Source organism: Amblyomma americanum, chromosome 2, assembly GCF_052857255.1.
Source record: "Amblyomma americanum isolate KBUSLIRL-KWMA chromosome 2, ASM5285725v1, whole genome shotgun sequence".
NCBI lineage: Eukaryota > Metazoa > Arthropoda > Arachnida > Ixodida > Ixodidae > Amblyomma > Amblyomma americanum.
Genome location: NC_135498.1, coordinates 99,093,968 through 99,106,628, shown reverse-complemented (window position 1 = coordinate 99,106,628; position 12,661 = coordinate 99,093,968). Strand labels below are relative to the sequence as shown.

The 12,661-nt window shown below is 46.3% G+C and overlaps 1 protein-coding gene across 1 annotated transcript in view; it reads right to left on the bottom strand.

The window, feature by feature from the left end:
• Window positions 1–12,661, bottom strand: part of LOC144119926 (uncharacterized) — a 102,744-nt gene that overhangs the window by 75,672 nt on the left and 14,411 nt on the right. Inside the window, exons 6-8 of the mRNA XM_077652428.1 lie at window positions 12,069–12,379; window positions 8,371–8,596; window positions 4,343–4,610 (exon numbers count right to left, since the gene is read on the bottom strand). Of these exons, the coding sequence (XP_077508554.1) occupies window positions 4,343–4,610; window positions 8,371–8,596; window positions 12,069–12,379 (805 nt within the window). The remainder of the gene's footprint in view (window positions 1–4,342; window positions 4,611–8,370; window positions 8,597–12,068; window positions 12,380–12,661) is intronic.

The following is a 12,661-nucleotide window of genomic DNA, read 5'->3' as shown; positions in this document are numbered from 1 at the left end:
GGTTCGATCCCCAGTGTCGCCGGGTACCCACCGGTGATACAATGGCCACAAGCTTTTCACTGGTCTGGTGCTCGGCCTATTTAGGCTGAATCGCTTGCGAAATGGGTATTTGGCCCCACCTTGAACAGAAGAAAAATGCTTTGTGCCATGGTGCTTTTTGTCCACAGATGCCCTTGCTCCATAAAACACCATCATCATCAGTATGTCACAACGAGGCCAAACGAAGAGCAGTCTTCCCATGGAAGAATGTTTCACGACCGGATTGCTACAGTGATCGCAGCAGTTGTACAAAAACAGTGTACAATGTCGAGCCGACTCGACATTCAAGGCTTCTTCTAATGCGTGACCGGTTCTGCTAATTAAGCAATTTTCGTTAGCTGGGTCTTACCCTTGGCCATACTCTCACAGCCTCTGTAAACTGGTCGGCATTTTCCTTTGCAGCATACGTGACAGTGACAGCCAGGTTCTAAGATACTGCTATATTGTCTACTTTCTTTTTGTAGTCTTATACATGCACATTAATACACCCGCCCATCTTCCCGACATAATAGCCTCCACACATTAGGGTGAAAGAATAGTTGACTTGATTGTCGCATTGATGAAAGTGGTTTTGAAGATTAAGTCGTTATGCATTTCGAGGAGCCTTCGAAGCACGGGGTGAGTTTACGAGCCTATCTTAATTAGTTAGTTAGGATCAGAATACAACACATTAACTTGCTGTTGCTTTCCAATTTTCTTTTGGTTGTGTAAAAAGTAGTGCAGATTCAATACAGCCGTTGTTTTTTTTGCATTGGTCACATGCGCTTGATGTAAAGTTCTCAGCGCCGAAATTTTTAGCAGCCATTTTTTTCTTCCTTTTTTGCTAATAAGATCAAGATAGGATTAGGGCAACCGGATTTTGTCATCGTCTCTATTTGCTCTTTATGTCTTGCTCCTACAGGAAGCGCACAGGATTTAAGCAAGCATTGGCCATGCCTAAGTTTTGCTATTCCTGTCTTAACCTGTTAGAGTCCTGTTAGAGTCAGGAGTCTGGTACAATATAAGTGATTTAGTTGCTCTATGCTCGTATTTACAGCAAGTATGGATTGTTCTGATGAAGTCCTAAGGTTAATAAAACATAATCGAACCACTGCTTGCTTTCTCGACAGTCAGAGTCAGAGGATGCAGGTCAAAACGAACCGCATCCAAGGCATCTAAAGCGATTTTTTCTAAAGGCTCCTTTGGGCCTTCCATGTCAATTAGGCAGTCATTCTCTAACTGAACACTGACAATGCTTGAATCAGGAAGGCTCGACTAAAACAATAGATAGAGATAATAGAGGCATACCATACTGCAATGCACATTGCCACTATGTCAGTGACCCGTCAGTTTTTTAATAAAGAAAGAAATTGTGTCCTATCAAATAGATTGCGAGTCTTGCATTCATTTCACTTGGTGGCCTTCTTGTATGTTCTCTCCATCAAGATTTCGTTTTTTCTCATGCAGTGATTGCTGTATAAACTGACCACCTTGCGAGTAAACTGATCAGTTGATAGCTCTATGTATGTCCTGTTCAAGTGAAATGCGTGTTGAAGATGATAGTTCTCATCACTAACAACGTGCATGTGAAGGTCAGTACACAATTTCTTAGTTTCTAAAAGGTGAACATAAAAACTCTCAGGCGAAACTCGGTAGATCGGTTGAATGCGTTAGCATGTTCCAATCTCTTTCAATCTCGAAAAGACCTGTTGTTTCTTTGTCGGATGCCTATGAGACCTGCCGTAATGAAATAAGTAAATACGGCTTCGACTGCACCGTACCTAGGTTTGTAACCCCCGGCGGCACCGAAAGTTCAACTTTGCTGACCACTGCACGAAAGCACTATGCTATCGGCGCAACCGATCACTCCTCGTGTTTAGCTGCCACTGCCTAGCGCTGTGCCTTGAATGTCGTCGTCTTAATCAACTTCCATCCGTGTGAATGAATCAAGAACACAGTGCTATCGTAGTAGTCACAAAATTTTATAGCGCGCTACCACTAAGTTCCCCTATCCCCGATTTCGCCGACCATTGCCTAAAGCTTGACCTTCAAACCATAGCCACGAACCGAGAGCGAAATCGAACGCGATGTGCCAGCGGACTACTTCACATTTGGTGCAGTAAGCTAAATCAGCCGTAATTGTTTTTAGTTGTGGCATATTTAGGTTTGTTACATCTCAGCTTGCCACATAAAGTTCATCATGTCCGAAATGGCAGGCATCAGTTCGTACCATCCGAGTTCAACACATTAATGTTCATAATATCCGAGGTGGTACTTTTAGGTTTGTTATATCCGAAGTTCACACACTAAATATCTTTATATTCGAGGTGGCATATTAAGGTTCGTTATATCCGATGTAGTATAGTAAAATTCGTTGTATCCGAGGTGTCCACTCTACTGGCGGTGGCCATTTCCGCTTGCACAGGCCGCTTACTTTATCAATGCTAACGCATTAAGCAGACAACTAGTGAGTTATCTGACAGTGAAAACGAGCAGCAAAAACTTAGCTGAACATTATTAATAATGCACTGTGGTTTACTTAACATTGTTAAGGTGCGTTAAAAGCGGCCTCCCGTACGTGGGCTGTAATATATCAGCTGTTTGCTCATTTCATTAAAATTGCACCCCTCATGTAATACCCTTGAAAAAAGAGGGCTTTTGGGGTAATTAACTGAACTGAACTGGCAACCAATTCGCGCATCGCAGCTCATTTAACTAGCAAAGCCAGCAGTTGCTATCGGTGATATCGTCACTACGCACTAACAGTCGAAACCAAAGCTGTCGGGATGCTTCTTAAATTCGCTTCGAAATGGAAAGCATTGCAAAAGAGACGAAGCAAAAAAAGATAAGCTACAGACACACAACGCTGAAAGCGTCTCTCTTTTGGGCATGCATTTCGTATTTTTATACTGTTAATTTAAACTAAACTAGCTCAAGTCTACATCCTTTTAGTCTCAAATACATTATGCACTATCATATTCTTTTGAAGCTACTTGCCAAAAACATGCATTGCCTTCGCACGCGTGAAAAACATCAGATGGCATCCATTCCTTCAGTGAGTGAGTCGGCTGTAGCCATCCTTCGCTGTAGTCTGACAGGTGTGGCTGGGACTATTAATTTTGCAACGTGGTACGAATTAAGCCGATAATATTGCAAAGCGGACGCTCCGCTCTACGGACTCCAGTGATCTGCGCTTTAGGCTTTTTTTTTTACACCGCTCGCCTGGAACGCGGCAAAACTTCACGGGCGGTTGGCAGCTTTTCGTATTGCGTAAAGTGTTGTGGAACTTCACACAGCAACATTAACGACGTCTGTCTTTCCGCGAAGACAAAGTAGTCGACTCCATTGCCAAAAGAGGAATAACCGCAAACGCGAAGTGGTGCTTGACAAGGCTACGCACATCTCGGCACGCTTCCAAAAATTTAGCCTCCTGCTGCCAAGGAAACGACGAAGAGCTGCTGTAGCGCTCCTAACCTGAACTTCAGTCCTATATGCATACATACATACTTCTTGCTTTCAGGTTTTTCGGCGACGTTATAATGGGGTAATACACTTCCTAATAATGCGCAGAGAAGCTATGAATTCATCATCACGCAAGAGTGGCCTGGCCGCTATAGAGAATGGCTGAAAAAGCTCTCTCTGAGGAACCGCCCTTCCCCCCTCCCTTTTTAAGACCACTTGCTGCAAGTCTGGCGACCTTGTTGTTTCCAGTAAAGGTTCTTCAGACAAAACACGTTTAGCAACAATCTTATTTCTCGCACTGCAACTGACTGCAGTTTATACGAACACCCTATTCCGCTAACATGATTCTACTACAACCTAGCACCACGTCGGAGTACCTACAATAAGGAAGCTTGTGGAAGCACTGCTTACCAGTTTCAGTTCACACCCTATGTTGAAGTCTCTGCTGATGACGTTTTCGCGTGAATGCACTAAGCACCCTTTACACCTATCCACGTGAAACGCACATAACACCAGCAAGAGCTCAGAAAGGACCTGCTGCTCAGGGTTATTCGTACCAACATTGAAATTCGCGTTAGGCAACACGCCACCGTCAATACTAGAGTGAGGATGAGCTAAATGGGAAATATTTGCAGGATAAATACAATCGTTTATTTTCGTGATCCGCAGTGGTAGGTGATTTTAATAAACTGCATCTCCATACGTGATCGGAGTACCAAGGTGTACTGGAAAGTACGGCTGTCTTTCTGCGGTGGGTAACTTTGTGCAAAGCCATTTAGGAAGCACTGCGAGAAAATCTGCGTCTGCGAGGAAATCTGGTCTGCGACTAGCGCTAACCGATTACCATGTGCGCAGAGCTTACCGCTGGAGGTTCAGTACCGGTGCCATTGGCGATGTCGTGAAGGAGGTCGCCAAGGAGTGCCGTTCCTTGTCCGGCGACATATCCCAGCAAGAGCACATGCTGGTTTCCAGGCCTGGCTTCGGTCACTGTGAGCGTATCCGGTGGCCCCTGGAGGCGGCGCGATGCTAGGTTCTCCAGCAAAGAGGCATCCGCGGCTTCCAGGCATTCGCTCGAAGCAGGCCCGCAGCCCAAGTCTTGCTCCACGAGGCGCGCGGGGATGGGGTGGTACCTGGCACATTGTCAGCACCATTTTATATTCTAGTTCGTGCAGCACATTGAGAGCCATAGTCAATTTTATATTCAGTGAATCCAGTGAAAATTAGGCTGGTCTGGACACAATTCCACGGTTCACTGCACCTCTGCCTGACCTTTCTTTCTTATTTATGGCCATGTTCCCAACTCAGCCTTCGATAGCACCTTTTCTCTGCTCTAACCTCTCCGTTCGCTACTCTGACCGACTAGTTTGCTTATCGGATGGCTTATTGTGCCCAGCTTGCCCACGCCAACACCGCAGGCGCCCAGCAAGAGCGCAAACATCGGTATAATCAGCCCCACCGCACTGTCTCATTTTGAAGTTCTCCTCTGATCAGCAGTCCCCACCCCTGGATTGTGCGAGAAGTTTCTGGATAGCGTCAGCTGGCCCCCACGGTGTCCTTCGCAGATCACTCATCAACGATCGCCTTATTCCTTCGCACACCCTCCCCGATCGCTGTCGACGCTCACAAGAGATTGGTCGCGTCTAGCGATTGCAGCCCTACGACCGTCGCGCCTGTTCATTTTAAACCGCTATCAGGGTGGTTGTTTTCCTGGTCGGAGGGGGGGAATAGGGCGAGAATTTAGTATGAGCGCAGAGGTCGAATTTCCAGTTCTTTAGTTTGTGCATACGCATTTTCTACAAGTGTTGGCTAAAATTTTTCATTCATTCATTCATTGAAATAAAATGAAAAGACGTCTTCTAGTTCACACTTTCACTGTGAGATACGTTCCTACTATGAAGTCGTTGCTCATGCTTTCCAGGAAACAATTTGGTTCACGCGCTCTGAAAAAACCGACATTCCCTTACAAAATTACATTTTATGAAATTAAATGGCACAACAAGCAATAAACACGCTCTTTATGAGAAATATAATGCTATAACCAACAGCACATGGTGAATATACCTTGTAAATAAGTTTTTTGGTGTCCGAAGGGGATAATTGGTAAGCCCTACAAACGTTAAATTCAGCACTAGGCCTTTCTTCTGTCGTAGGTCCACACAAATTGCCGCGTAATCCTCACAAGTGCTCTAGGCAGTACCAGCGCAAAGATACTGTGACCAATAAAACTTATCTCAAGAAAACAAAATCTGTCACCTCTCGAGATGTGTGCAGATTTAATTCATTAAAACGGGTATGTTTCGTTTTGCATTTCCGGCCTACAGTTGCAGCAGTTTTGCAAGCTGGCGTAGCTACGTGGAATGTTGAAAGTTTTGTGCTGCGATAGTGGTATCAGTGGCAGCCGGCGAAAATGCCAGCGTTATGATGTCTGAGAGAGTGAAGCATCAACCCTCCACTAGCACAACCTGCCAGTCATCTGCCGCTGCACTCCCCAGCTAGTGTTATGCCCACGCACCTAATGCCATGTTGTCTACCCCCCTCGCTTCCTATATTAGCCCTCCAGAAGCGCCGTCTACCACCAGAGCCCCAAACAACAGAGGAGCGAAACAGCGATGGCAAAATCGAATTCAAAGACGCAGCAAAAAAGACAGCTGCACTCTAGAACAACCACCTACACGCCTCCTAACTACCCTAACCTCGTAGCCAGGGAGCCGCTCACTCACACTGCGGCTCCTTCGACTCAACCTGCCACCCTCCAGAAGATCCCCCCGAAATCAGCCTACTTTTTACTTCCAGAAAAACTGTGACGTGTGCGTGAAGTCTCGGCTGCCGGTAAAAGCATGCATTAGAGTAAAAGCAACAAAGTAATCATCATGCGTAAACTGAATAGCAACAGCAGATTTCTTACATCAGGTTTCATGATCGTCTCGCAAATTTTTTTCTGGATTTGTTCCACCGTACAAGACAAGCTGAGCTGGTGGAAGGAACTTGGGGACTAACGTTAAATTCAGGACTGGGCAGCCAGGTATGGAAAAGAAAAATTGAAAGCGTAACATAAAGAGTCAGAAGGAGAACGGCGTGGTGGGGTCAGAAATCAAACGCGAGTAAATGATATCCTTGCTGAAATCAAGGAGAAAAAACGGACATAACAGCGCATATAGGCTGAAGAGAAGGTAACGGATGCTCCCATAGAATAACGGAGTCCATTCCATAGTGGGAAGTAGGAAAGAGTGGGTGACTGAGGATAAGGTGGTCTGATGAGACTTGGAAGTGTAGAGGCATATGGGGGCCGCACCTGGCGCTGGACAGGTTTAATAGGGGCCAGTGGGAGAGGACGTAGTTAGGCTGATGATGACGACATTACGTCCTTGCCGCAGACACGTACAACATTCCAGCCATCAGAGCAATTATAATTAGCACTTTGCTCACAAATATAAGTCACGTCTTTTCTCTCATGAAAGAAGGCCGTTACCTGAAGACCGAAAAAAATTCGAAATAAATGTTAAAAAAATCATCTGTCCGACATATATCTGTTAGGATGCAGGACGTTCAGCACTTCATGAAGCATAATTCGCTGTGGTGATAATCTGCAGAATTACTTCGGTATTATATCGGATATACATTCAAAGGTTCGACTTATCTCTTAATGATTTCGCGATTCCTACGGTGCAACAAAAACTCCAGGCATAGGAATAGTTTATGCAGTCACGGCTGAGTAAAGTTTACTTTTGATCATTCAATGAATTTCACTGAACAATATAGATAGGCGGAACATTACGGTTCGTACCAAAAGAAAATGAAGCTACGCTAGAGTTATGAAACAGTGCAAGCACAGATTTGAACTGCGTGCTGGTTAAAACTTAGAGCTTCTATCAACCTTATGTAGGACAAAGATTAATTCCCTCAAGTAAGAAACTTCCTCCGCGAAATATCCTGGTTATGTATCAAAGAAGCTGAATTTAAAACATTCATGGCTCGAGATAGATAGAGTGAGCCCTAGATGCCGCCATCTATACGCTTCCAAATTGAGCGGTCTAAGCAGCCCTCCTCTTCATAGTGAAGGCACATTTTGATGCTGCATACTTGCTCATTGGCAATGACAATGTATTCCAGATGTCATAACGCGACTTGTTATTGGAAAACGCAAGCCCTTAATGTAATTTACCTTGAAGCTTAAGTAGCCAGAATAGTACTATCAATGCAATTTAACCATAAGCTTTTAGTGCGCTGAGTGCGGTAATAAAAGCATCATTGTTCCCCCGCATATATCGGCTTGAAGAACTTTCTTCGACCTATGCCCAACTTCTCCGCCGTTGTTAAAAGCGACTGTTTGACTGCGACCTCACGTGCTGCTTTGCAACCAACTGAAGAGCTACGAAAGAACCGGGCCAATGAGCAGGGAGTGCTGCCGTGGCAGTAGAGGTGGGAATATCTGTAGCTGCGAGAAAATATAGTTTTACGGGATTTAACGTCACAAAGCGACTCAGGTTATGAGGGATACTGTAGTGAAGGGCTCCGGAAATTTCGACCACCTGAATCTGCAAGAAAGGAGTAGAGGTTAATTGACCCTTGATCAGCTCCTACGCTCATTCTCTCCACATGACCACAGCTGTGCATGTGTGCACCTGCTGGTGCAATTGTAGGTGTGCAGTACCCAAACGTCCGTAAACCGAACCAGCATCCCAAACTCAGTTGGAAGTCCAGTCGTTGTGGCGTGTACACTCCTTCTCTTGTCCCTTGTCTTTTGTGACTGGTTTTTTTCAAGTTACTATGAACCAACTGGCCCGCATTTCAACCCTTCCCAAACAAAGTCAGCGCTGTAAACAAAAATGCTATGAGGGAGGGAAACGGAAGCCAACCAGACAGCGCGCACCCTAGAAGAGCAGTCCACACCTGTGCAGAGGAGATCCACCGTGGAGGGCGACCCTCTGGATGTGGTCGCGGAAGCCTTCCCGATTGGACAGCAGGAATTCGCCGACGGTCCATGCTCCACCCCCAGCACCCAGCACGTTCACCTGGCTGCCGTTGCCGCCGAAGTGCCTGATGTTGTCCCACGTCCAATGCATCGCCAGCAGCTGGTCCGACGAGGACAGGAGCGGCGGCCTGTGCGTATGCTTCTCTGCAAGGAAGGAGGCGAACACTCTCCATTCAGCCCTCTCGCCAGAAGCCAACCATTAAAAGCTCAGAGGACGGTTACTCTGTAACGCGAGCTTCTCGAACAGCGTTTGAGGTAATTTTATATCACTATATATTGAATTAAAGTATTTGAGTGCGACATGCACCTACTATCATTATAGTGCACTTTTTTATTTTACGATTCATCGGTACCATGGCTTTGCGATGGTGGAAAAGTGGAATAGGCCTTGTTTTTTAATGCGCATACATTGCGTGACACTAAAAGCCGCACTGAAACTCGCCTGAAGGCCGCACTGAAAACCTGGCCAGGCACAGCGTAGAGCAGGTAAATTCGGTAGGTGGCTACTCAAAACAAGTAAAAATAAATTATCCTGCCTTCGCCGCCTATCGCAATATAGCAGGTACAGCACGCAGAGACGACGTGAACATCTCCAGGAAGCTGAGATGCACGGAGAGAAAAGGTCTCCTTTCATTGCCCTCCCCAATTCCTGCCGCGATGCGAAAATGTGATCTTAGTATCGCATTGTGCGTGCTGCTTTTATGAAGGCAAGCCCTTGCGGCCAACTCCCAAACTATTTTTGAGCGTGCCGCGCGACGCCCCACAAAACCATGGCACTGTGCCATCATGTAGTAACAGAATGAGTGAAATCCAACCAACACTAGGACACGAAAACGTTTTTCGAAGTTATTGGTGACAATGGCACCAGTGCACAAAAAGCTTTCCTTTTTTTAGTGAGGCAACCATAAAACTAATTAAAGGTTAAGAGGCCGCCACAATGCTAAAACACCGATTCTCCTGGTCTCGTTGTTATGACAATGTGCGCGGCAAAAGAAGTACGCTGAACGGTTTTCAAATCGCCAGCCTTTCTGCGTCTTGTACCGAATCTTTCTGATTGTTTTGTAACTGCACAGTTTTGCTGCCTCCTTATTCTTTCTTGTTGTTGGCGCGACCGGCCACTCGTCTGTCCTGATGCAATATTCCGGAGACGAGGCCTCGTCAGGCGTGCATTAAACGCCTTTTGCCTCGTCTACCTTGGCAGTGCTTTATACCAATGTGTGTTATTCGGTCTTGTATTGTAACCAGTTCTGTCAAAAATAAAAAGAAAGAAAGAAGAAAGAAAGAAAAAAATTCAGGGGGGGGGGGGGCACCTTGCTGACCTAAAGTGCGGTGAGGTGAAAGCCTTTAGCGCGGTGTTTCTGCTTGTGTCACTGATTGTGGTTCAGATGTTTATTAAGTACACAATTGTTTGTGAATCTTAAATGCTGGAGACACTAGAGGGCGTTTGGACGGCATCCGTCTGATTCGACGTCTTTCTGCAAACACTCTCCAGCGTCCTAGACAAGGCGAACTACATATACGTTGACAGGAAGAAGCATAGTCGTTAGCACGCTCGGCTGCGGAACGGATCGATGGTGGTTAGAAATCCATCGTGCACAAAGATTTTTTTCTTATGGAGTTGCTGAAGAGCACGACATCGAACGGACAGGGTCGTGGCCGCTAGTATGAGCCATTAAAGGCATTCGCCTTAAAACTTGTCTCCGGCTCGTAGGTGCGGTCGCAAACCACTCTTACATGCGCTTAAGAATACGTTAATTGAAAGAAATCGCCACCACTTAGAACGGATTATCGTGTCAACGGGTGGAGCTCGGCGACAGTGTATTTATTCTATTGGATACAGAAATGGCAGAAGAGGTGTCTCGTAAGTGCTAGGCAGAACAGCCATGACCTGGGAGGAACGCGTGGCGGAACGCACGTGATTCCAGAAGCCGTCTTGCCTGGGAGCTTTTAGTAGCATCCACGAGCTGCATTTTAGTTGAGTTGATGGTGTTATTTTCCTTGCGACTTAAAAAAAGTCGGTGTCACGGCATCTCTTGTCTCTTTTGCTACCTCCGCGATATGGCCCAAAGCAGGTCGGCAGGCCTCGGCTATATTGGGCGTGCTATATACATGAGCTCCTTAAGGACAGTAGCGCAAGCTTCGAAAATCTACGTGCGAATTCTAGCTGCAAAGTTTCCTCTAGAGTACATACTTTGCATGCACACTCCGGGCACGCAATTTTTTTTTTTTGCACACGAAGCTGCTCTGAGGGCGATAAGTCATTGCGCTATGAATGACTCTAGCTTATTTTGGAGGCGAACGAGAAGGCTCAAAATTAAGTTTAGGACAGCGCAGGTGAGCTATAGAGAAAACTATCGGTGTAACGTTAAGAGACAGGAAGGAGTCTGGGTCAGGGAACAAGGCTTAATAGGCTAGTTGAAATCAAGAAAAAATGTACAAGGCATGTGAAGCAAAGGCAAGTTAACCGATGGTCATTGAGCTTAACAAAGAATTCCAAGAGAACGCAAGCGCCGAAGATGCGGCACAGATAGGAGTGTGCAGATGAGATTACAAAGTCTATGAGTATAATGTGGTCAAACTGGCGCAGGGTAGGGTCAACTGGACAGAAACAGGAAATGCCTTTGTTCAGCAGTGAACGTAGTTAGGCTAATGATGATAGTGCATTATTTTAGAACACCTTAAATCATTTAACAATCGAGAAACGCTAGGGAGTGTCACCACTTCGACTTCCTATCAACATTGCTGCGTTTACCTAACGAGAATGTGTGAATTTCAGCCAAGTTACGGTGGTGACGCCGTGCCAACTGAACAGGTGGGGATGGAGTTCCCGTGGTTCACATGTGCTTGGATTCCACGATAGCGTAGAAGTAACTTAGCTCAACTGGCGAGTAGGACTTAATAAAACAATAACATGGTCCCCGAGAGAAACCGGAAAAATCTCTTATACTGCTGGCGATGTTCTACGACTGCAGAGGAAAATGCGCGGACAATGAGATCAATAAAACGGCAGTATTACAAAATCACAAAAACAACATTCACGGGCACTCAGTCCTTCTATGGGTGCTGGAATGACAGCTATATAACACATCACCATTTGCCAGCTCAATACCCGTCAAAGTACACGGTATCATCGTGCAGATATATGAAACACATCGCGCATACTCACATAAATCCCTGCGCCAAAAAAAACCATGTATATGATGACCAGCGTTCATATTAGGCACAGCGCTTGCCTGTAACGCAAAAACCGGGTATAGGTGAAATATCGGAAGTTTGCTGTCACGACATGGCAAGCCCAAACTTAACAATGCAGTTAACTGTGAAGAAGCTACCTCAAGCGCCTATATCTGTACAAGAACTTGAGGGTCTCTCTGCTTTCCTAATGCTTGTTGTGCACGTGCCCCGACTTTCGATCAGCACAGGCCACTAGGTTTCCTCCAACAAGACACAGCAGGCAGCGCCACCTTTTTCATCTTGTGTATAACTCATCCTTGTTGTACTCTGGAGTGACTTCTTGTCCGTCACTTCTGGGGCGATTTTCCTCCTTGCCATTCAACACTGAGAGCCCAGTAAGCCTAGCGATAGGCCTCTACACTGCTGCTGTTTTCTCACTCACCTTTGATGGGAACAGCGAGGGGTCCGAGCCGGAAATTGGGCGCGACGACGACCATGCCGCTGAGGCTGGCGAGCACCGCGCCGTCATACCAGTCGGCTCCGCCGCGAACAAAGCCCACGCTGAACAGAACCACCAGTACTGGGACGGCCGGACCGCACGAGGAGCTCCTGTAGTCACAGGGCTCAACGGGGCTCCACACATTCAGGTATAAGCAGTCCTCGCTGTACTCAATCGGCTGAGCGTAACCGCCTCTGTCAGCAGGCGACTGCGGCCACGCCGAGTTCGTGCCGTTAGGCCTCACCTGCAGGCATCTATAGCCAAAGACACGCTTAGCAGTATTCAGACTCTGGAGAGCAGCTTAAACTTAGTTTCATTTAAAAAAGAAACGAGATGCGCGGATAAACGAAGTCCAAGCACTCATATTCCAGTTACATTAGAGTGAGCCATTGAACCAAGAATAGGTGTGGGGCTTAAGAAGTCGTTTAGTCATGTCACAAACGCTCCCTGTTTGCAGCGCACTGTTGCCTCGAATGCCCGAGGCTATCAGTGGCTTCTTCTTCCAGCGACTTATATGCCAGAAAGGCTGCAGCAAA